The sequence below is a fragment of the Sceloporus occidentalis genome, unplaced genomic scaffold (assembly GCF_023333645.1).
Source record: "Sceloporus occidentalis isolate IW3139 unplaced genomic scaffold, rSceOcc1.0.p SCAF_95, whole genome shotgun sequence".
NCBI lineage: Eukaryota > Metazoa > Chordata > Lepidosauria > Squamata > Phrynosomatidae > Sceloporus > Sceloporus occidentalis.
Window position 1 is genome coordinate 1,001,527 of NW_028317075.1, and position 24,848 is coordinate 1,026,374.

Here is a 24,848-nt window from a genome sequence, read left to right on the forward strand (position 1 = left end):
TATGTTCTGCTATATAGTTCTCAGAGTGACGTTAGTTCTTTAGAATAAGCACCTTGAGGGTTCTATAAAAGTTTGGAGAGGAAGGTAAGGGTGTGTGTGTGTGTGGGGGGGGGTAATACATGAAGCTTAGGTGGGGCTGCTGACTTGAATCACATCCTGATGGGAAAGTTTACATAAGCTCTAGAGGATGGAGTAAAAGTATTTTCAGTGACCTAACATAGTCACTGAGTTCTAGCCATGGGCTGGGACTGTATTAAAGATGCTGTTCCATAAAACATTAATTGCAAATCATTTTACCTTTTTTTATTTTTTTGAAGGTTTAATCACATTAAACAGAACATAAGAATGGTGTTCTCTTCAAAATATGAATTAACTTGATTAAATAATTATTTCTGGAAAGGGTTTGGGTCATAAACCAGGTCTTGGGATACTGCAATTGGTTGCAAAAGTGTTCAATTCCGCAGAGAAACTGGAACAGCACCTGATAAACAGAATGACACACAATGGGCAAAGCTACAATGTTTCAGGTTGAACAATATTTTTGTACAGGGATCCACAGGCAGGAAAAAAAGTATTTTATTTGGACATTTTCATTAGGCTACAAAGTGGATCTTCCATGTAGGAGATACACGGTGATAACTGTCTGAAAAGTTATGTTTAATCTTAAATATTCAGGTCTTATATACAACTTCTAGCAATGCCATAAACCAGGGCTTGATAAAGACCTCATTGTAAGGTTGAAACGTTGTTGCTGTCGTCCTTCAATAAATCTGCCTGAGCTGGAACCCTTGAGTGCCTGGAGCCTTTACTTATTTTGCTAAACCAGGGCTAGACAAACCCCAGGTGCCAGGACGCTATGGCGATTAGAAATCACTTCCTGATGTCTAGGGGTTTGTAGGGGAGAGCTTGGTAGCTGTACAAAAGTACAATTCTCACACGGCACATTGTACTTTGCGTCCAGTGGGGGTCCCAACACCCGTGCTCCCAACCACCACCAAGCCAGGCTGGAGTCTGAGTCCTGGGATAGGATGTCATTTCCCGGGGGTCAGACGCAAGTGGTATGGGAGAGATCATGGAGCAGAAGGGCTGTCCTGAGCCAACAAAGGTAGAGGAACACAAATAGTGTGTGTTACTGTGTGCATCTCAGTAAGTACCATATCTGCTCGATTATAAGACGAGGTTTTTTTCAGAGCAAATGCTCTGAAAAATACCCCTCGTCTTATAATCGGGGTCGTCTTATAATCAGACCTCAAATATGTCTGACTATGAGACGACTAAGATCCAGATTCCCCGCAGCGATGCAGGGGACCTGGATCCTCCTGTCTCCCCCCCCCACCCCCCTCGCCCCACTTACCGGTACTTCTGAGTCCCCGGTGTGTAGCTGGGGCAGCGTGTAGATGTGCGAGGAACTCTGATCTCTGACAGTCGGGGAAGGTCTACGCGATGGACGCAGACAACCCCCGCTGCTAGCCACACCTCCTTCCGGCTGCAGCATAAAACTACACGCTGCCCCGGCTACATGACAGGGAAGTCAGAAGCACCGGTAAGTTGGGGGGGGAAGTTTTAAATGGGGGGCATAAGGCATTTCTGGAGGCAGAGTGCTCTGTGAAATGCCTTTTAACCCCCTTAATGCCACTCTGCCTCCAGAAATGCCTTTTTTAACCCTCTATACGCCACTCTGCCTCCTGAATGCCTTAAACCTCCCTATATGCCACTCTTCCCCATAATATGCCTTTTAACCCTCTAAATGCCAGAGTGGCATATAGGGGTATAAGGCATTTCTGGAGGCAGAGTGGCACATAGGGGGTCAAAAGGCATATCATGGGGCACAGTGGCATTTAGAGGGTTAAAAGGCATATCATGGGGCACAGTGGCATATAGGGGGTATAAGGCATTTCTGGGGTAGATGTGCATAAGTGCTAACTTTTAGGAAATAAAACCAAAATATTTTTCTCAATCATAGCTTTTATTAAAAAAAAATAGTTTACATGAATTAACATTTACTGGTAAAACTTTTTTCCTATAGGGTGGTCTTATATTCAGGCTTTTTCTTTTTTCCTAAATTAATATTCAGATTTGGGGGGTCGTCTTATAATCGAGCAAATACGGTATGTTACTGTGTTAGTGTGTGTAAGTATGATAATGTACGTAAGCATGTTAGTATGTTATTGTGCACATTAAGAGTTTTAGTATATGTTAGTATGGGGGGGGTCGTACCAGGAACCATACCAGATTTGTTGACCCCTGTCATAAGGATAATATATAAATATATATAATGTGTTACATACATACCTGCAGTAGACAGTGTAATCTGCACCTTTTTTGATGATAGGTCCACTTTACTTCAGTGCCATTTGCTTGAATGCTTAATGCTCCTATTTCTTTACATCATTGATTTTCTGCTCGTTCTGTGTATTCTTATTATGTATATATATTATGTTGTCTTATTTTGTACATGATGCTGTACTAAGAGGGTCAATCATGCTCATTTTTTGTGAATCTGTAATTCTCTGTCTCACTGTCCATTTTACCCTGTAAAACAGGCAATAGACACAGTACCCATTCATTTACTGCCTGCTTGTGCCAGTAAGACAGATAAATGCAAGTGCATACCACCTGCAGAGCAAACATGGCCATTGCCCAATGTGGCCAGATTCAGCTTGCTCTACAGGCTTGTTTTTGTTTTTTTGGCAGATACGGGTTAGGTCACAACCCTCATAGAAAGAGCCAAGCGTTGGTACAGGGGATGATGTAATAGGAAGGATATGGCCTTACTGTTCGTTGAGAGTAAAGCTTGGCTTATTTTTCTGAACTCTTTTGTAATTTTTCATTTCAGATTCATTTGAAACCAGCATGGCATCTGCATGGGTAAGTAAAACAGCAAGAGATTCGGGGTCTACGTTACTGAGCTAAGCTATGCCTTCCCTAGACATCTTCACGCATACAATGTATGTATTTTTATAGGCTCAATTTTTTTACATAAATATTGACAGATTGTAAACTTTCACCATTAACTTCAAAGTCTCAGCTCTATATAAAGCATAATACAACTGGTTTGACCAGCTTTGAAAAGTAATTGTGCGAGCTATAATATAACCTCTGTTTAGATATCATGTAGTCAGAATTGGTTATTGGAGTGTTTTTGTGAGCTGAATAAATAAGAAAAAAATAAATATTTATATAATGGAGCAAATGAATCTTACTCTGAACTGTCTAAATCACCAAGTTTCTACCAAACCTTCATTAGATGCAACAGTAATGTACAAAAAAAACAGTGGAAATATCCATTGCTTTTTACTTTGAGCGCCAGAAAATCAGGAAAGGATTTACAATAAACAATGACGGTCGCATTCCACAAGCCTTTGTCAGTGGGCAGAGGAACTGAAATGTAACAGCTCTGAAAACCTATTGTGAGAACTGAATTAGTGGGTTCTAAGCTACTTTTCTAAAATTGTGATGGCTCATGGTCTGATTTTGGGGTTTTTTGTTCTGAAGAGCTGCCTCCCAGAAACATCAAAATATTCCTGGTTTATTTTACAGATGTGAGCATATCAGATGGTAGAGGTACCTGTGTGCTCGTGCTGATAAGCATGGTTGCCATCATTGCCTTGCAGGTCATGCCAAGCACCAGCCCTTTCCATTTTATTTTCGTCAGGGGACTTGACAGAAGACATTTTTTTCCTCCATAATCTGATAATTATGGTTTGTTCAGAGCACAGGCCACAAGCAGGTGCGCATTGGGAGCATACACTGTGCTGGCAGAGATGCAGGTAGACAACAACAGCCCCACATCCATTCTAACAGCCCCACATCCATTCTAACAGCCCCACATCCATTCTAACAACAGCCCCACATCCATTCTAACAACTAGGTCAGAGTAGGAAATGAAGCCAAATGGTGCTTAGACCCCGTAGCCAAATACATTTGGGGTTTCACCCTAAATCTTGCTCTTTTTATGCAGTAAGTTCATTCCTTGCTTGCTACATTCTCCTCATCTGGTGTTGGAGTGCGTCTATTATTTGATGGTATCTCTGTTCATTGTTATGTGTCCTTTGTTCTATCTTTGTTACCTTGCTCCACTTCTCTCCTTAAGCATTTTCTATTTTTGCTTTATCCAGCATTTGTGAACGTAATCTCTTTTCTCTGTCACATTTCTTCCTATATGTATGTATTATACATTTCTTGTTCATAGTTTACCATAGTTTCTAGAAATGTACTAAGGAGTACTGACCCACAAAGCTACGTCGTGTTTCCATTTTAATGTTTTCCTGAGTTAATCCAAGTGGATATAAAAACTTGGGGCTCACTAATAGAGGCTGAGGCATTCTGAATTCAAGTAGAGTTGGGGCCGTGTCCCATGATCCATTCATAAATAAAAGCATGGCATAGCTTAGGATGTCTTCTCCAGTTAGGTTATGCATTTTATATTTCTTTTTTTCTACTTTATATATGTCAAATGATTTTTAGTGGTCTGCTTATTTACCACAAGCTTGCCAAAACTAAAGTCTACCTATCTTGGCAACCCTCACACACCGCCAGTGTTGAATACATCTGGTTTTAGGAGAGGCCATGCTCACATGTTCCTTCAGCTTGTCATTGATAGATTACAGTCCTTCTGAAGAGCAAAAGTATATTTACAGGAATCTATCTGTTATAATAAAATTGTCATTGGAGAAATCAGACCTTCCACAAGTTGTACTTGTTTGAGGTCCAATCTTTTGATAACCTTCAGCTGCAAGATTCATTTTTTCCAAGAGATTCAATGTTTACTTGGAAATGTGATTTCCTGCAGTACTGCAGCTAATAACCTTCCTTCCTTTCCCAGAACTCATTATGTCAACAGTGGCTCTCCAGATCAAGGGTTTCCATTGTTGTGCTATACTAGCTTGTAAGAGCAGTTAATCTCTTTTTCTGATAAATGGCTGTGTCCATCTCATATTTATCACACAGTAGTATTGTCAAAAATACTTGGCAAACACACACAAAATAATAAAGACTATGTTTGTTCACAATCAGAATAGTCAAATTATTGGGTCTAAAACGTTGAATTTAAAAGCATTTTGTAGGACCTCTCAAATACTTGTAAGGCTTTAGTATTTTTTAAATGTGTCACTCCTACAAAATATGAGGCCAACCACAAGAAAAAAATAGTCACTTGAATTTCCCATCATATAAATCACCAAAAATTGTTAATGGATTTATTTGATATATTAGTGCAATAAACTGGTGAGTGACCTTCAGGACTACAACACCCCCCCATAAAGAAACACCTGCATTAGCAACCAGGTCTGAAGTTACTATAGTACGTTAATGACCACGTCAAAGGCTTCCACTATCCTCATGCTGGCTAAAGACAGAGTACTTGCAAAACATTGCTTAGGCGTTTCAGACCATATTCTTGATTCGATGGACCATTTAGAGATGTCTACATTCTGCATAAGTCAAAGGCTGGAGTGAATATACTATAAGGGGGCTATTCTCAGAACTGCACCATAAAGCTTTAGCTTGCTAAAGGATTATGGACTACAGACAGAGCAATATAAGGGCCACAAAACTGCTACCATACAGACGACCTGGAAGGAAGAGTCTGATTGTGAAGAGAAATTGCCTTATATTAAGAAAACTATACAGATGTTCACTCTCATGACAGAATATAATTTAAAGTTTTGTAATATATTCTTAGATAAAATAACATTTAAAAAGTCACTGGTCTCTGTTTTTGTTTTGCGTATCCCATTGTACAGCCCCAGAATAGGATGGCTCTATATACAGCAATACATAATAATAATATACTTTTATAAATAGCTATGACTATGACACTGAGGTTCCCAGAAACTGATGTGATACATGATATGATATTATTATACTTAGTTCAGTAGTAAGGGTGTTTTGTGTCTGTTTAACCCATTTAGGTTGGCGTTAAAGGAACTGTTAAAGATGCTCCTGGCTTCAATGCAGGCAAAGATGCAGATTCTGTCCGAAAAGCAATCAAAGGACTTGGTGAGTTTAAAGGGGAACTATACTTTTATTATTTCTTATTATTATTTAATACTACTAGTACTAGTATCCCTGAAAAGCCGATTTTATCATTATCATTAACCATGTTGTGTGTTTCTTACATGTCCTTGGAACATGGCCTGACTTTGTATTTTATTTGTTGTTGTTGTAAATGCTTCACTCCATGCTCGACCTCCCAACATGCTAAATAGTACTGTGTGATCTATGGTCCTAATACTGCTCGGTTTGCTTCTACGTATGGTTAGAGTGCTTATCTTGGTTTATTCAGTAATGCCTCATAATTTGGACATGACTCTTCCTGTATCTAATGGATTTGGCGCTGTCTCTAGCAAGTACGCTGCTTGTAATATAGTTATCTACTTGCATAATGGTTGCAAATCTGTACTGCATATTTTTAAAATGTTGTCTAATAACAGCCCTGGGGTGACAATTCTTTAATCATACCAGTTGGCAGTTCTAACTTCTTATGGGCTTACTTTTTTATGAAGAAGCCTGGTTTAAACAGCATTAATAATGTAGTTTATTTTTATTTTTTAAATGCATGCTGGAGTGCATTTTACCCGGACTCCAAGCTGTTGCACGGGAATTGGATCATGCATTGTTTAGTTATGAAACTTCAGTGTACCTTAAGTCCTCCCCAGCCACCAATGACACCAGGACATGTTAGTGTGTACAGTACTTCCACCTTGGTCACTGAAGCAGCAGCCAATCACATGTATGCCAGCATCATTGTTCACATAAAATAGATGTGATTGGCTGCTGCTACTCCAATTGATTTTATTTAGAGCTCATCTCCCATTGACTAGAAGGGGAGTTCTACTGAGCATGTGCCAGATGCGTGTTGTGGTATGCTCTGTGCTTTCAGTAGAAGCAGCTCGGGAGGAGTTACATGCTGTAAACTACACTGCAGCCCATGAAAAATAAACTTTAATATGCATTTAACATGAAAATAGGGCTGAAGGTTTCACATTCTAATATATATTTATATATGTCTTAACTGCTAGGAACTGATGAGGATTCATTAATCAACATTCTGACCCAGAGGTCAAATGCACAGAGGCAGCTCATTGCCAAGGAATATCAGGCTGCCTGTGGGAAGGTAATGACACAACAGATTGTAATGAAGAATTTTTAACAGTGAACAAGAAAATGGAAGGAAATTCTTCAGATTCAGATAAGGGGGCTCTTCAGTTCTGAGCCATCCTATCAAAAAAAGTTAGTTAAATTATTAGAATACAGGCAATATCTCATCTGAGTTGGTGGTCTTCACGCATGGTAAGGGGAAGAACCATTACCAAAGTTAAATAACATGGAGTCAGTTGTGGCAGTCTATATGATTATATGAGAATGGTCTTACAGTCTCTTTTGTAAGGAGCCTCATTAGACCTACGGAATCTGTGGCAAAGAGCTGTTAAATAAACAGATTAATTTGCACATGCCAAAGATGGTCTTGTCCTACAGGGATGAGATCAAGTGCAACCTTGTATTATTCTCCAAACTATGTATAATGTGGCAGCCTTATACAAACAAGGTAGCTATGTAACAATAGGAATCAGAGGTATGCTGTATTTTTCAGAATATAAGACAAACTTTTATTGCAAAACAATTTTTTATGAGGTTATATACTAGATCTTCACTTCTATGTTGCATTAACAGTGTTCTGCTTTATACAGGAACTTAAAGATGACTTGAAAGGTGACCTTTCTGGTAACTTTGAACATCTCATGGTGTCCCTCATTCTGTCTCCAGCTTTATTTGATGCAAAACAAATAAAAAAGTCAATGAAAGTGAGTGATTGGTCTATTTTCTATCTTAAGTGTCCCAAGTAAACTCTTTCTATAATGTGTATCAGGCATGTTTTTATAAGTATATAGTAATGTATGTGTCAGGACGTACAATTTTCTTTTTTTTTCTTTCTCTCCCTAACTCTGTTTCTGTCCACTCCTCCCCCTGTTATTTCTCCTTTTCTGTTTGTTTTCCACTCTTCCCCCTTTTAACGCTATACGGCAGCCCCTCACTCTCCCCTTGCACAGGGGTCTATTGGGCAGCCCCTCACCCCTGCTTGCACACAGCACTATTTGGATGTTCTTTTAGACCCTCCCATACAGCACTATGCGGCAGCTCTTTGTCAGCTCTTTGTAGGCAAAGTCTCATTGGGCAGGGTATAGAGCGTAGGTCCAATCACAGTTCATTGTGCTTTAAGTCCCACCCAGTGTGACAGTTCTGGTGGCAAGGCTTTTATATGTATAGAGATTATATCTGTAAAATGAGCCATTCCCTTTATGGTTGGGACTGGATGTGCAAGTACTAGTGCTTCTTGGATATTTCTTAGTTTATCCTTAGTTCCATTGGTCTCCTCAGTGGCTCTCAAGTGTCTTGTAGTGATCAGTCCTTGCCATGATTAGGGTTTGCTCTGGGTTTCCAATACCTGCCCAGCCGTAATTATGTTAATTTAGTTTATGTAATGTCATTTGCTAGTATTTCTTTCCCTGAATAGGGCAGTGTTAGTTTTATTTCTAGGTCCTCTTCCCACTGCATGCATCCTTCTCTGCACTTCATCCCTCCATTTTGCTCCATGGATGGCAAGGATACCTTGGTGTACTCACCCTTGTATACATTTAGTTTCCTACTCACTGCTAGTATCTCTGGGTTATATGTGGTCTGGTCCATGTGGGTCAGAGTAATCTCAGAGTATGTGTTCTTTCTCTAGCACCATCCCTTTATACAGACACATACATATAACATGCATTACTATTTTCTTTTATTTAAGGGCACGGGGACAACTGAAAGCATATTAATAGAAATTTTAGCTTCAAGGACCAGTAAACAAATGAAAGATGTTGGAGATGCTTATTATACAGGTACATGTCTTATTTAGGGTTTATATTTACAGCATGGAAATTTTGGGATTGGATATAAAAGGAAACGTTCACCAGTTTACCATGTTCCTTCATTGTTGTTAAACCACAAGTTCAAGGTATTTTAGTATTCCCTTCTTTTATTGGCCAATGGCAAATATCTCAGAGCCAGACACTGATGCCAATGGAAGTTTTTTTTTTTTTTGTTTGTTTTTTATATTGTCTTCAAGATTTTGCACCTGGGCTCATTAAGTTTGGTTTTCTCCAAAAAGTCTCAATTTTAGTTATTTGGTAATTGTTTCTGTTTGTGTGTTACGCATTCTCACTGTTTTGCATTTAAATTACCTTGATCTAATTTCTTTGACCCCTCGCCCAATTATCATTAAAATGTTAATCTAGTATTTAACTTGAATGTAAATTAATTTGGAGCCCCATAAAATATACCTGACCCTATTGTTTTTTTGTTTTTTTTCAGCGTATGGTAAAAGCCTTGGGGATGAAATTAGTTCTGAGACATCGGGTGATTTCAGGAAAGCCCTGCTGTTCTTAGCCAATGTAAGTCCAAGATCCTCAAAGAGTGGCTGTTATGTCATGTTAAACTGGAGGCTCATAACTTGCCCATACTAAATCCATGTTTTGTTATATAGAAAAAAATATTTGTTTTACTTGTTACAATGTAAAAAAAATTTCAAGAAGCTTTCCTATGGATAAAAGCTGAGAGACAAGCTCTGGTCTAGTGTTTGTTGAGTATAGATGGTACACAGACTGATGCAAATGAGTTAATCGCATATACTGGTTAAAGAACAGTTTAACATGGTAGTGAATTTTAATTTCTTCTCGTATGCCAGTGTTCTTGGCACAATTGTTAAAAAATGACTACCTGTAGTTTTAAGATATGAATAATGTTTATATGGTTGGAGTTCCACCTCTTGAGATCCTAAATGACCAAAAATAAAGGACGTGCGCATACTAAAACATGCCACAATACGCTTTTTTTACAAAAATAAAGCAATACTGTATGGGAAAAAAATATATAAAGAAAAAATACATAAAATATGCATAAATGGTAATAAAAAAGCAATACCAGTGAGCGGTAACACGGAGGACCCCCACGGTTTTGACAGAATGTCTTTATCAAGGGTGATCTGGTGTGTGCCTCCTCCTTTTTATGTTTAGGGAAGAAGCTCTGATGAAATTGAAGCCCATTTAAGATCCACATCTCCCCCTCCCCAGTGAGGCCACAATATAAGGTTTGCATATGGAATACATACAAAAAAGGGTCAGGTTCTGTTTATTGGGTCTGGTGATCTTTTCTGTTGGTTGGACATTATAAATGGATGGACAGATTCCATGAGCCAGGTAGCAATGGCTTCTACAGTTTTACTGATGTCTATAGATTTTTTTGTTATTTTATGTTGAATCTCATTGACTGGCCCCTTGGTTTTCATTGCCGGCTTCTAAATGTTTTATGTATAGATTTGTCCGACCAATATAGAGTACATTTACGTTTCACATTCACCAGATTGCAAACTCTTTGTAACAGCCCGAGGAATACAAAACAGATTTATATCTCTGTGTTAACTCCTGATGTTGCTAGAGATTCCAACCCTTTCTGTATTTTTATTTCCTTCCTCACTGCCATCTCCTACAATGTCCTGCAATGGATGCAGTTACGGAAAGGCCCTCTCAGTGGACAGTGTGGTCAGCTGTGGGCTAAAAACAGAGTGTTTCTGTCCCAGTGGGCTTCCAGCATTCCCACTTTGTGAATCTTATCTCAAGAAGTCTTTCGGTTCATCACAAACTTTTCAGTCCACTTACTTTTTTTTTTTTTTGAGGGCCGTTTTATTGATAATAAAGTGTTTGCTTATCCCCCACTCGTTACGAATATTAGGATTTTTTTCAAGAGTCTTCCAAATTAAGTTCGCCCCCCTATGTGCTTTTGCTGATGACATAAAAATGAGACTCAATGACATAGTGATTACAAATATTATCAAGGCCTTCATCAATTACCTTACCAGGGATTACCTGTAATGAATGGAATCTTCACAGCCTGCCAGTGAGACGTACTATGACATCATAAGAATGTTTATCCTGTGTTGCCTTCACACTATTTTTATGTTAACAGACTCAAAAGAAATCACAAGAGAGTTTACATTTTTGTTGAAAAAACATTTTTTTATTTAAGTTATAAGAGAAAATAGTACAGTGACAAGTAAGGAAACAAAGAACCTTTGGTGCAATTAAACAGCCCTAAAGGGGAAAAATCCTTCCAGAATTAGTCTGCAGTCCATATCCTAGTGATCCAGAGGAAGGCGAAAAAACTTGGAGGACAAAGATTGTATTCCAAGCCAAAAATTCCTTCCTGACCCCTGGAAATGGCGATCGGTTACTTTTCCCTGGATCAGGAACGGACCGCAGAACCCTCCCTGTAAGGGAAGGACCACTGAAGTCGACAATTGATGGGAGGGGCACTCTGAAGTGCTCCCCCCTCACCAGAAAAAAAAAACTCTTGGTTCCACCACAGCATTTTCAAAACAAATAGAACAAAAAAAATTACGGGTGCTTGTTTCATGCAGTTTGATCAATGAAATGAAAAAATCATGATAAAAAATAAAATATCACGTGTGGGGTAAAAGAAAGAGTGCATACTTGATAAAGAGCTCCATCCTTGAAGCCCCAACCCTTTCAGATGATGTATTAAACACACCAGGTGAAAGGGCCGGGGCTACTAGGGCCACGGTGGACACCAGACCCCCTTCTTTTCTTTTGGGGGCTGCACTCACTGAAGGGATAGGTGGCCTCTTCTTTCCCTCCTCAGCCAGAAAGCCTACAGGAAGGCCGGATCTTCCTGGTCCCTCCCTGCAAGGGTAAGGATCACTGAAGTCGCCAATTGATGGGGGGCACTCTGAAGTGCCCCCCTCACCAGAAAAAATATAAACTCTTCATTCCATCATGGCATTTTCAAAACAAATAGAACAAAAAAAATGTACCAGTGCTTGTTTGATGCAGTTTGATCAATAAAATTAAAATATCATCACTCAAAAAAAAAAAAACTGCATGTGCGCTGTGAAAGAAGGCGTGCAGACTTGATAAAGAGCTCCATCATTGAAGCCCCAGCCCTTTAGGTTGGTGTAATAAACATTGCATGCACCGCACACCAGGTGAAAGGGCCGGGGCTAGTAGGGCCATGGCGGACACCAGATCCCCTTCTTCTTTTCTTTTGGGGGCTGCACTCACTGAAAAGATAGGTGGCCTCTTCTTTCCCTCCTCAGCCAGAACATCTACTGGAAGGCCAGATCTTCCTGGACCCTCCCTGCAAGGGGAAGGACCACTGAAATCATCAATTGATGGGGGGGGCACTCTGAAGTGCTCCCCCCTCACCAGAAAAAAACAGAATCTCTTGGTTCCAGCATGGCATTAAAAAAAAAAAAAAAAATAAAAAAAAAAAAAAAATTGAACAAAAAAAAATTCCGGGTGCTTGTCTGATGCAGTTTGCAAAATGAAATGTAAAAAAAATTATCACAAAAAAATTTGCATATATGCGTTGTGAAAGAAACTTTGCAGACTTGATAAAGAGCTCCATCCTTGAAGCCCCAGCCCTTTCGGATGATGTAATAAACATTGCATGCACCGCACACCAGGTGAAAGGGCCAGGGCTGGTAGGGCCACTGTGAACACCAGGCCCCCTTCTTTTCTTGTGGGGGCTGCGCTCACTGAAGGGATAGGCTGCCTCTTCTTTCCCTTCTCAGCCAGAACCCCTACAGGAAGGCCGAATCTTCCTGAACCCTCCCTGCAAGGGCAAGGACCACTGAAATCACCAGTTGATGGGTGGGGGTACTCTTGGTTCCATCATGGCATTTTCAAAATAAATAGAACAAAAAAAATTCAGTTTGCATGTCTGATGCAGGTTGATCAATGAAATTAAAAAATCATAGGTCCAAAAAAAAAATTGCATGTGCGCGGTGAAAGAAACGGTGCAGCTGTATAGATAAATAGCTCCATCCTTGAAGCCCCAGCCCTTCAGACTGGTGTAATAAACGCTGTATGCTCTGTACACCAAGTCAAAGGGCCGCGGCTAGTGACAAATAAAAATAAAAGTGCTAAGAGGGGTCCAGGGTGCCAAGTGCAAAACTGAAAAGGTTACAATTACCTCCCATGTACTGCAGCCTGACTCGGACCACCTAGGCACATAGCAATCTCTGGCCTTCCATCTAACTCTGCCTCAAAGAACAAGCCTTCACTGGCACTCTCTTGACCTTGTGAAAATGATGAGAAGAGGACCTCTTAAGACGTTGCTGGTGTAGTTAAAAAGATCTTCTATCCCATCTGGGCTCACACACTGCAGGCACCTGCTTGGTCTATTATGACAGCAAGCATTATGATGCAATGTGGGTGTGGCTTTAACAAACCCTTATATGGTTACCTGCTAAGCTTTATGATGTAAAGTGGGTGTGGCTCTAACATGCCTTATATGGAAAAACTGCATCTAGGTGTGGCTTTAGCGTCTCTTAACTGAGGAAATAAAATATTTATTTTAACCCATTGTTGTCCAGTTAATGTCCTATATGGTGAATGCAGTCTTCTGTACGGCCCTAGGACTCCACAAACAAACAGATACATTACATAATTATTAAAAGCTCCAGCTTTGCTATGTGGCTTTTTTATTATACAAGCAGAGCAAAAACATTTAGACCATTAACCAGACACATTTTAGATTCATATTTACCGTTTAGTTTACTGTGTGTGTTTCTACCGGAACCTTTATATTTTATTGGCATGAATAGATTATATTATAATTCACATTAATATTTCATGTCACAATAGAATATTTCTTCTTACGAGTAAATGCTGCTGCTGGCCAGTAAGACTCAAATTCTATAACCTCCATACATGCTTGGTTATCCTCTGTGAATGTGCTACTCTAACCAAAGCCTTTAAATTCCCCGTGTTTTGCATAATAATAATTGTAATGTAGTTACTGGCTCTGAGACTATTAATTACCTGCCATACCTAACAACCGTCCAGAATTTCCTATGCAAGACCCGACAACTGGGTTCATATCCTGTCCTGCAGATTATCCTGTTTGTATCAGTCAGGTATCTGTGACTCTGAGAATATGTCCTTTACCCTGAGATTAAATCTTTATAGTTCCAGATTATGACAACTTTAACTCTTCCAGATCCATATGCCAGGAGAGCTCTCTGTTGCCCATTGTAAAATCAATTGCCCAAGCAACTCATCCAAGCAGAGTAGCTTTAAACCGTCTCTGCTTTGGAAGCCATTGGGTATCAGGCATGCACATAGCATTTCACCCGAATGGTGTATTGACTCTTAAACATAGAATGGGTTTGAGTTGAAAGGACCCCTAAAATGTTAATCAGAGACAGAATAAGCATTAAGTATAACCTCTCATACCCCCAGGGCCGGCCCAAGGCAAAATGCCGCCCCCCCCCCATATCTACCCTTTCTCTCCCTCCGTTCCTGCCACCCCCCCCATTATCTACCCTTACCCCCCCCTTGTACTTGCCTTTCAGCAGTCCTGCGGCGAGTCTCCCTGTTCGGTCTCGGTGCCGGCTTGTAATGCTCAGCAGAGTAGAGTATTGCATGTGATTTTTATTTCCCCCCCCCCCATCTAGAAATGAGGTACTAGGAAATTTGTTTACAGGATTTGTAGCTGTGATGTTGTGGAAGTAAAACAATTATAGGGATTATTGTTTTATTTTAAACAGGGCCAGAAATTTCGTATTATTTACAGAGGGAAATCGTTTCCTTGGGTTTCCAAATTGGAGGCATTATTGGAGGCCTGATTATAAGACGACCCCGATTATAAGACGAGGGGTATTTTTTTAGAGGATTTGCCCTGAAAAAGACCTTGTCTTTTATAATCGAGCAAATACGGTATTGCTCTAGATACCTTAGTAGTAAACAACCAGTGTTAAATTGAGATCTGTATTTGTCATTATCCCTATTTTTGTTAAACACGCTGCCAAGCCGGCACTCACCGTAGGACAGGCTATGAAGCAGCTGTCCATTCCTGGTTGATGTGTGTCTAATCTGCTTTGTTGAAATGTTCCCCTTTTGAAATCTCTTGGGGCCATTCCAAGTGTAAAGGTGAGTCCAGACAGGGACCTCCTTGCTTACTTGTGCCTACTGTACCAACCATACCCCACTGATGAGGCCATGAAGGCCAAAATGTATGTCTGCTGTTTGTGGGTTCCCTTGTGCAGGGCTAATTTGTCTCACTGTAACGGCATAAGAGAGCTTAAACTTGAGATGTTCACAAGCGGGGGCTCACTATAGGACAGGCTATGAAGCAGATGGCCTTTCTTGGTTGATGCATCTCAAATTTGCTTTATTTGTTATAAACATACCTGGGAAAACTCCGGGAGTGACAAGCTGCTTCCCTTGGTCTCCAAGACAATTTCTCTCTCTCACTTTCTTCTCTGAGCAGGGAAGTGGTGTTTGACTATGCCCACTCCTTGCCTACTTTCCCTCCTACACCTTGCTCACATAAGACTGTCTTGGGCTTGCCCAGCCTCCACATCTACTTATGCTCACCTTCTCACAAAGCCACTCCCCAGGAAAGGGAGACCTCTCGGTAACTACCTGTGATTCAAGAAGACCTTTGAGGCAGTTCCTACAGGACTGGAGTAATTCAATATCTGTTTCATTTCTTCTGGTTTAGTTACTTGTAGGGCTGCAACAACAACGAATCGATAAAATCGATAATAAAAATAGTTGTCAACGATTAGTTGAATCGATTTTTATCGATTTATAAAATTAGTTTTTTCAGAGCAAATGCTCTGAAAAACTCCCCTCCTTCTATAATCCGACCTCAAATAGAGATCGGATTATAACACTAGAATCCAGGTCCCCCGCAGGAGACCTGGATTCTTCCTCTCTGCCAGCCGTTGAGGGTCTGTGCAAAACGCGCAGACATCCTCCGCTTCTCCCCTCCACTTCCGCTTCTCCCCTGCACTTCCGCTGGGGCTTCTATTACTGAACTCCGGTGTCACGTGACTTTCCGGCCCGGCGCACCATCATGGAAGCCCCAACGGAAGTGGAGGGGAGAAGAGGCTGTCTGTGCGCATCGCGACCGGCTGCCGGAGAGGATCCAGGTCCCCTGCAGCGCTGCAGGGGATATGGATTTTAGTGCGCGATGTACGCAACCTCCGCTACTTCCCTTCAGTTTTTATTAAATATGAAAAAATAGTTTACATGAATGAATATTTACTAGTAAAACCTTTTTTTGGTATTTTGGTAAAACTTAGTTTGAGAAATAATGTGTTTTGGTTTCTTGTACCTTTATAAAATGTAGCTTTAATTATGTCAGTAAAATAAGAAGGCAAATAGAGAAATGCCATTGTGATAAAGAGATAAGTGTTAATGACACATCTTAATGTAAATTATAAGTTTTTATTTTAAATAAACAAACAATTAGCATTGTTTTTTTATCCGATTAATCGAGAAAGTAATCGGCCAACTAATCGAATATGAAAATAATCGTTAGTTGCAGCCCTACTAGACAGTAAGGGGACATGACTAGGGAAACTCAGAACCAGATACCTACTGATAATCCAGTGTTCTTTTTATAGTTTTGCATCATGTAACTAACTTTTCTTCACAAGGGAAAAGTAATTAGCTACCTAGATCCCTACTAATCACAGAGGTCCCTATTTTCTTCTTTATGTTTTTTCCCTAATGTTGTTATACCAATCACCCACTAATTTGCAAATGAGGGGTTAGGACTCATGGTACTTAAAATAATAATAATAATAAAAAAAAAATCATAAAATAATACCATCAATGGCTAATTTATAGAAAGGGCCTAGGCATCCTGAAATCTTAAATAACTGCGCAGACGGTAAATACATTTGAATGTTTACTTCACCTTGGGGATTTCTGTGTTCCAAAAGTTCTACAGGCTATTGCTGTACCATCCTTTTTCTCAGTTTAGTGACTTATGTCCTTGTACAAAAAAATTCGAAAAAATCTCAGAGCTTGGAAATGATTTCATATCTTGTAGTTACCAATATATGAACAGAGTGGTCACCAACAGATGGCTGCATAAAACCGGTGTGTGTGTGTGTGTGTGTGTGTGTGTGTGTATATACAGGGCCGGCCTTTGGGGTGTGCGACCTGTGCGACCGCACAGGGCGCCACACCTCAGGGGGCGCCGCCGTCCCGATGATCCACCGCCGCCTCAATGTCCGCTGCCGCGGTGTACGCCGCCGCCGCGGTGTACGCCGCCGCCGCGGTGTACGCCGCCGCGGCGATCCACAGAAGCTGCGGCGATCCACCGCCGCCGCGCAGGGCGCCACACCTCAGGGGGCGCCGACGCCTCGTTGATCCACCGCCGCCGCCGCGGTGTACGCCGCCGCGGCAATCCATCCCCTCCGCGGTGTACGCCGGTGTATGGCGGCGCTGCGGCGATGATGTACGCAGATCAGAGTACGCCACCACCGCCGCGGTGTCAGACGCCGCCCCCTCTGCAGCTGACAATCGTGCGCGCACAGAAATTGACATACAGCGTGGATGGTCATGTGACCTTCCGCAATTTAGCATTGGCAGGTGTCAGGAGCGTTAGACAGCCAGAGTAAGAGGATCCAGGGTACCCTGCTTGGAAAACAGAAAAAATTAATTAAAGATTAAAGAAAACATTAAGTAAGTGCAAGTTTGTTGTATAGTGTATGTCATCTAATGAAAGGTCAAAAAAGATTCACCCCTTGTCACCCCTTACATATGGAAAAATAGTGCTCAGTTTAACTGTTACTCCATAACACGTTTTTATTCAAGGATACGCCATTTTATGCCAGTAAAAATACCAAATAAATACAAAAAAACGTAATTAGTGCTGCTGCATATTAAAAAAACCTTAGCAGTCATTAAAAAAAGACAATGGACATAGGTCTCCTTTTAGGAGTATTGACTTTTGAAAAGCCTGATTTAATCAAGTTAACAGTATCTTAGATAAAAAAGAGCATTAGCTGCTATACATGCTCAGTATTGTGGAATGTTTGATTATAATGTGCTGATTATTGCTCCTGTTTTTAAACTGGCTTATGGTTGTCAAATTCACATTTTTAAGTCAATACACAAATGTGATTTTGACTACCAAATGCCAGTTTATGTATGCCTGCCATTATCTCGTCAATTAGAGCATGGAGCTTACTTGTTATTGCCAGTGTTCAGTTGGTTTTTGCAAAGATACCTATTTATAGATTTTGTTTTTATATTAAAGGGTTTTTACCTCCTAAAAGTGCAGTAACTGGTTTAATTATTTTCTTAATTAACTAATATATATTTTAAGAAGTGATAGGGGTTGTTTGTTGTGGTTGTTCAAACATACATGCGACCTGTGATCTATGCCTGTTATTTAAGGTTTCCATGCATTATTTATTTGATCTGTAACCAGGGCCGGCCGAAGACTTAACGCCGCCTGGGGCGAAGTTTAAAACGCCGCCCCCCCCCGCCGACGCCGGGGGGGGGGGGGCGGCGTTTTAAACTTCGCCGACGCCATAATCTACGACCCCCCCCCGGTACTTACCTTTAAATAGTCCTGCGGCGAGTCTCCCTGCTCTGCCACGGTGCCGGCTTGTAATGCTGAGCGCCGGAAATTGACGTCACTTCCGGCGCTCTGCATTACAAGCCGGGACCGAACAGGGAGACTCGCCGCAGAGGAGAGAGAGAGAGGGGCGCCGAGCGGGTAAGCGAAAACCACTCGGTGCCCCTCTCTCTCTCCTCTGCTTCAAAAAAAAAAAAAAAAAAAAAGCGCTTGGGGCGGCAAAGTGCCGCCCCTTCTAAAGTGCCGCCTGGGGCAATTGCCCCAGTCTGCCCCATTATAGGGCCGGCCCTGTCTGTAACGTCACTGCTGAGTTTGCATGTGATTTGTATGTTATTCAGTTGCTCTATTCCTGAAATGCAATGTGTTGTTTATTTGATTTTTACCTGAACTAGAGGGTTTCTGTGGATTATGCAGTTGATCTACATTGCTATACCGGTTTTCTTTATTTAATCTATACCTGCAAATAAAAGGCTTGTATGTCTTATTCAGTGGATCACTATGTTATCATGTGGTATTTAGTTAAGCAGCTTAACCTTCAATGCCAGAAGGTGTACATTTCTATTACCAGTCTTCCCAGTTATTATTGCACTTGCACATAAATTATCTTTAATTAAAAATTATTTGTTACAAAGATCTTTTTTCCTCTCTTCTTGTGTCAATGTTTAGGGGGGGGGCATGATGGGGGGGGGCATGATGGGGGGGGGGGGGGCGCCATGACAGTTGCCCGCACAGGGCGCCTGAACACCTAAGGCCGGCTCTGTGTGTATATATATATATATATATATATATATGTGTATATATATATATATATATATATATATATATTTATTTATACAAGTTGCTTTGCTGTGTAGCCTTTGATTTGTAAACACTACGGTATGAGAGGCATCTGGTTGATTACTTTTAGAGGGCCATATTTGACAACAGGGACTGCAATGAGAAGAATAATCCAGAATCATAAATCCTGCAAATAGTTTTTGTTTGCTATTTTATTACAGTTTAAGAACTGTCAGCAAGGTGCTATCTTCTTGGAAAATGAAGATGGTACATTATACTCCGAGTACACTACTTATAAACCTTTAGAATTATCCCAAGTCAGTGATAACCTTCAGTGCTTAATTGTGCTTTTCATTATACTTGTGTATAAATTGCATTATTAAAGTTTAATGGGGTACCGATCAGAGTGAAGAGATATGATTTGGTACATAGGCTGGTAAATGATGTGGGTTTAATTGTTGCCTCAGATTGAGGATGACCTTTTAGCGCTGTTTACAAAAACACAATCAATCTCCATATATTTAATCTATGAGAAAAACGGTTTTCCTTTTTTCCCCCCCCCCCCCACAGGCCAGACGTGACGAAAGTTCAAAAGTGGATGAACATCTTGCTAAAAAAGATGCAGAGGTAAATTAAACTAGACGTGGCTCCCCTGTAGCTCTGAGGCGCTGACATCTTAGAATGATATATAAAGCTTGCCTCCCTTATTTTACATACTAATGACTCAGTATTGCTGCATTTGAAATGGCTCGATTTGTCAAGTAGCAATTTGGGATTATAAATGTTGCATTATGCAGGTTATCCATTTTAATGATTTGTTCATTGATTAAGCGCCTCCTGTGTTTATCCAACACACTGTGTGATTTGGCCCACGACACATTTAGGTCTGCTAGTGATGTGCTCAACAATATTAAAACATTATTTGTAAGGGGCTAACTCACAGCGTGGTGGGCAGACAAAAGGGGTGGACAAGTGTTCCCTCCATTTTATTCTATTGACATTGTGAGCTAAATATGCCATCACCTTGCTTCATGAGTTTCAAAATATTAACCCTTGTCAGTATGTGTGTATATATGTATCCATAGATGTGTATATATAATATTACATCTACCTCTGTTTTGCATTGGGAGTGTTGTAGGGCTAACGCTGAGCACTGTTACATTTAAATGGATTTAAATGCCTGAACACATTCTAAGACATTCCCTTCTGATGCTGACTCATTGCTCACTGCTGACACCTCAGAGGGTTCCTTCTATGTAAAAGATCCCTTGCAGGGTCTGTAAAATTCAAGTCATCATGTTCAACCCTTCTACCTTCTACTCTTGATCCAAAAGAAGGCAAAGGGGGAAACATTCCTTCTTGACTCCAAAAGGCACTTGGATTTCTCCTTGGATCAAGAAGCTCTGTATGTCATGTCTTGCTAAAAAATATATCCAGACCCCTTTTGGGTAACACCACCTCCCTTGGCAGTGAATTCCATACCTTTATTGTCCTTACTGTAAAGAATCACTTCCTTTGTCGTCTATGAAACCTGCGCGCTTCCAGTCTCAGAGGGTGACCTCTTGTTCTTTGTTCATTTCTGTTAATGAACAGTTCGCCGAAGAGCTCTTTATATTGGACCTGCATATATTTATATAATGTTATAATCAAATCAAATAAGGTTTTTGTGATATAACTTGCCAATTGATATTGGAGGCTTCTGCCAGTCTCCAATTTACCACCTTCAATCTCCGGACAGAGATGCTATACGCTTCTAATGAAAATCCCTCCAAATTATGATGTTTAAAAACAACGGGTGGAAAGGATACAAATAACAAGCCCTTCAAATCAGTGAGAGGCATGTAACGAGAGGCTTTTTTATCTGTCCCCTAAACCCAGCAAACCCCTCAAATAGCGAAAAACATATTGAGGTCAGGCAACATATTCAGTGTGCACTATCCAATCATATCCAAAACAAATTTATAGAAAGGCGCTACATAAAAAGTTTAAAAGGAGCACATAAAGGACTCTATAAGGGTTTACATTCTGCCTTGAGTCCTGGCTACTCTAGGCACCCTGGTCGATACATATGCCACTAGAACACAAGATGTATCAGTCTACCTATGACACAATTTTATATAAGTGGCACAGTATAAATACAAATCTATTGACTCTTGTGATGTTGCATTTTCTTTCTAGGTCCTATACAATGCAGGGGAGAAAAAATGGGGAACAGATGAAGATAAATTTATTGAAGTTCTCTGTTTGAGAAGCTTTCCCCAACTCAGACTAAGTATAACACATTACATTGTAATTTTGTTTCATAATAGTTGAAAGGTTGGTTCAGAAATGCTCATGTTTTCAGTCCTATATAATTATAGTATCGTTTTTTTTTGCTAGTGGAGAAAAGGCTAAATTATTTTATCACAGATGCAGATCCTAAACACATAGTAAAGTAATACGTGTTTAAAGCAGATTCCAGAGAAAGTTGAGGAGAACTGCTAACTCCACCAGACAAATTAAGAATGTAAAAGAAGCAAAGTTGATTGTGTAAGGAATGGATTCTGTTGGTAATAACAAAACTAAAAAGTTTTTCCTATTGGTGAAAAATTAGACATATTTACCTAATCCTGGGATTATGTAAATCTAAATTTATCTTTATATAACAATTTGTGTGTTTCCCCCCCCAAATTCTTTGGAAATTTGATGTATAGTGTCTGTTATATTGGTTTCACAGGATAATTATTAGTCCCAGAGTATTTTTTTTTTTTTTGCCTTGCCTACCTGTAAAATATAGGTGGCAGCTCTAGTGGAAAACCTATGGAGAAATATTATTATTCTTAAGCGAATTTTCATATTTTCATTCAATATTTGGAGAATTGCTTTAATTCAGTAAATCATGTTAGATAAACAAATTGCCAGTTTAAAAAATCCAAGTTTTAATGTAACCAATATTATTCAAAGATATATACTTTATCCATATTTGTCTTTATTTGTCTTATTTTCCGTGAACAGCATTTGAAGAGTACAAGAAAGTCAGCAATAAAACTATTGAAGAGAGCATTGCTGGTGAAATCTCTGGCCATCTTGAAGATTTACTTCTTGCCATAGGTGAGACATTGTCGTGTCTGTGGTTAAATAACAATAAGAAAAAAAAAAGGCTCAACGGTAGATAAAGTTGATACTTTTTTGGGACTTTATAGAAAAAGATGTAACGTTACAAAAACTTTCATCTGCAGAAGAACCTTTTGAGGTCCCTTGATCATGAGCAGGGCAGTCTGGTTTGTGGAATGGATTGGAGCAGAGTAATTCCAATACTTTTCAATGACATTTGGATCTCCCAAAATGGTCTAACCGATAGGTACTGATTCAAGTGTAATAGAAAACTGATGGCGATATCCACAGTTAGTAAGGATGTTAGGGATGTGTGTATAGGATTTTACCAATCTGTTAACAACTTTCATAACAGATTTTATATCTTGCCGTGTAAAGTTTGGTGACATTGAAACGTTGGTGGGTTGCTTGGAAAACTGTTCCGTTTGTAATCCGTAAAGCTGGTAGCGAGCTACAGCTCCCGTTAGAGGAAAGTATAGATGAGTCAGATGGACGATTTATAGGGTAGTAAAGTAGAGAGATTAGAGCGAGAGGTGTGTTCATGATCATAAAGAGATTGCAGAGGGCTGTAATGCTCTATGCTGAGATGAATATGTTTTAAAATATGTATACAGAGAAGCTTTCTTACATACATAATTATATTTCATTCAAGTCCGGAACACAATGACATGACTTACTGTGTTTTCTTGCAGTGAAATGTGCAAGGAACACTCCAGCTTTTTTTGCTGAAAGGTTACACAAATCACTCAAGGTGAGAATAATCTTATTAAACAAGCAGGTGTGCAATAAGTAAATTGAACAGATGGATTTGTGAAAATAGCATGGATACTATTCTTTGGTGTTTTATAAAACCTATTGAATTTGACTTTAAGCACTTTTTCCTGTTTGTTTTGCAATGTGTCCTGTACAACAGCTTGGTGACTAGTGAATTAAGTTCACCTTTTTCTCCCTCTGTGCAAATAAATTGATTATGAAATAATTTGTTAGTGCCCATGCTTGTTTGTGAAGCAGAATCTGTATTGTGCAAGGGGAGAAGATCTGCACATAGCAAGTATGCACATGAAGATTTGGCATAAAATGTGCTTTTATATGTTATGTATTAGGGTGCCGGGACAGATGAGTTCACCCTGACAAGAATAATGGTTTCTAGATCTGAAGCTGATCTTCTGGATATACGTTCTGAGTACAAGAAGCTGGCTGGGTACTCTCTGCATTCCGCAGTCAAGGTTAGTACCAGGATATATACATACACATTATGCACGCACGCACGCACACACACACATATATATATATATATAATATATGACTATTTTGGACTGATAGCTATTAACTGAACCCAGGCTGCTGGATGTTATATATTTCTATATGTATATATGTGTGTGTGTGTTTGTGTAATGTCTAACAATATTCAGTGACTTGCTTCTGATTCACAAATTTGTAGAGATCTAAATTCAAGTATTATATGGTTCAAATACCCTAATTAGCAGGTAAAATTAATTTGGGCGCATTATAGTAAATAGTTTTATCTCATCATGTCATGCACTGAACCAATAGCTTCAACCAAGAAGCTGGACACCATAGCATATGCTAACTCATCAGAGGCATCCATCTGGACCTAATTTGCTTGGTTATTCCTCCCTATCAATTTCTTCCATTTTTTTTAAGTGAAGCATGAGGTTAGAGGAGATCAGGTTAATCGAGGGGTTGGCTTCATTTACAAACTGCTGTGTTCATTTTCATTTTCTTGCAGTCTGATACGTCTGGGGATTATGGGGCAGCACTGCTGAAACTTTGCGGAGGTGACGACTAAATGAAAAAGGAAAGAATTTTTTAAAAACAAAAAAAGTTTACACTGTGTTTTTCACTCTACTCGCATCTGTGAAATTAAATATTTAAAATTCTGTAGTCTATGTGATTCTGAGTTAATATCATCACAAATATAAAGTGTGTTTTGTACTTCAGGAAAGCTGATGTGCAGTGTTATTTAGGTCCATGCCTCATATTCATTATGTCATCACCTACTCTGGGACTGAATTGCTGCTGTATGGGCTTTTGTGTCTTGGTGTTCTTTGAAAACTACCAGAGAAATAGCTACAATGTAGTATATTTAATGTGCTACATCCTTTCTCCTTGATTGTTTGACCACAGCCCGACGGGCAGCATAGCCTGTATTGTATAGATCAGTTTTTTAAATGTTTCTGATACATTGATTCAAATAAGAAAGAGAATGACCTACTTTCTAGCAGAAATGGCAACATTTCTTACAAGAACTGCTAACAGTACTGGGTAGAGATTTACATTCTACATCCACTGTTGCATATTCGGTATTAAGCTGCTGGAAAATGCATATAAACTACTTTCCACGAATTTCACCCTCCATTCAGAATTCAGGCAATTTTCCTGACCATGCATGATGTATGCTGGAGATGGTGTGATTGCCAGGGGATTAAGCTTCCTTTTGGGAATCGATGAATGTTGTAATATTACAGGTGAAAGTTAACCAGATGGGTTTCCAGCAGCCACTTAAACCCTTTAGG

At 39.8% G+C, this 24,848-nt stretch overlaps 1 protein-coding gene across 1 annotated transcript; it reads left to right on the forward strand.

Annotated features, from left to right (window-relative positions):
• Positions 1 to 2,853: 2,853 nt before the first annotated feature.
• On the forward strand, positions 2,854 to 24,121 carry LOC149284297 (annexin A3-like). The gene is made up of 12 exons (XM_089496917.1): positions 2,854 to 2,868; positions 5,913 to 6,000; positions 7,023 to 7,117; positions 7,692 to 7,805; positions 8,789 to 8,879; positions 9,352 to 9,431; positions 19,789 to 19,845; positions 21,397 to 21,490; positions 22,213 to 22,308; positions 23,004 to 23,062; positions 23,415 to 23,537; positions 24,062 to 24,121. Exons 1-12 carry the CDS (start codon positions 2,854 to 2,856, stop codon positions 24,119 to 24,121), a joined length of 972 nt encoding a protein of 323 aa, XP_089353043.1.
• Positions 24,122 to 24,848: the final 727 nt, after the last annotated feature.

Bases quoted from the DNA above. Each gene is read 5' to 3' on its own strand.
- LOC149284297 (XM_089496917.1), top strand. The intron at 7,806-8,788 runs GTGAGTGATTGG...CTTTTATTTAAG, and splicing joins AAATAAAAAAGTCAATGAAA to GGCACGGGGACAACTGAAAG. The intron at 8,880-9,351 runs GTACATGTCTTA...GTTTTTTTTCAG, and splicing joins TGGAGATGCTTATTATACAG to CGTATGGTAAAAGCCTTGGG.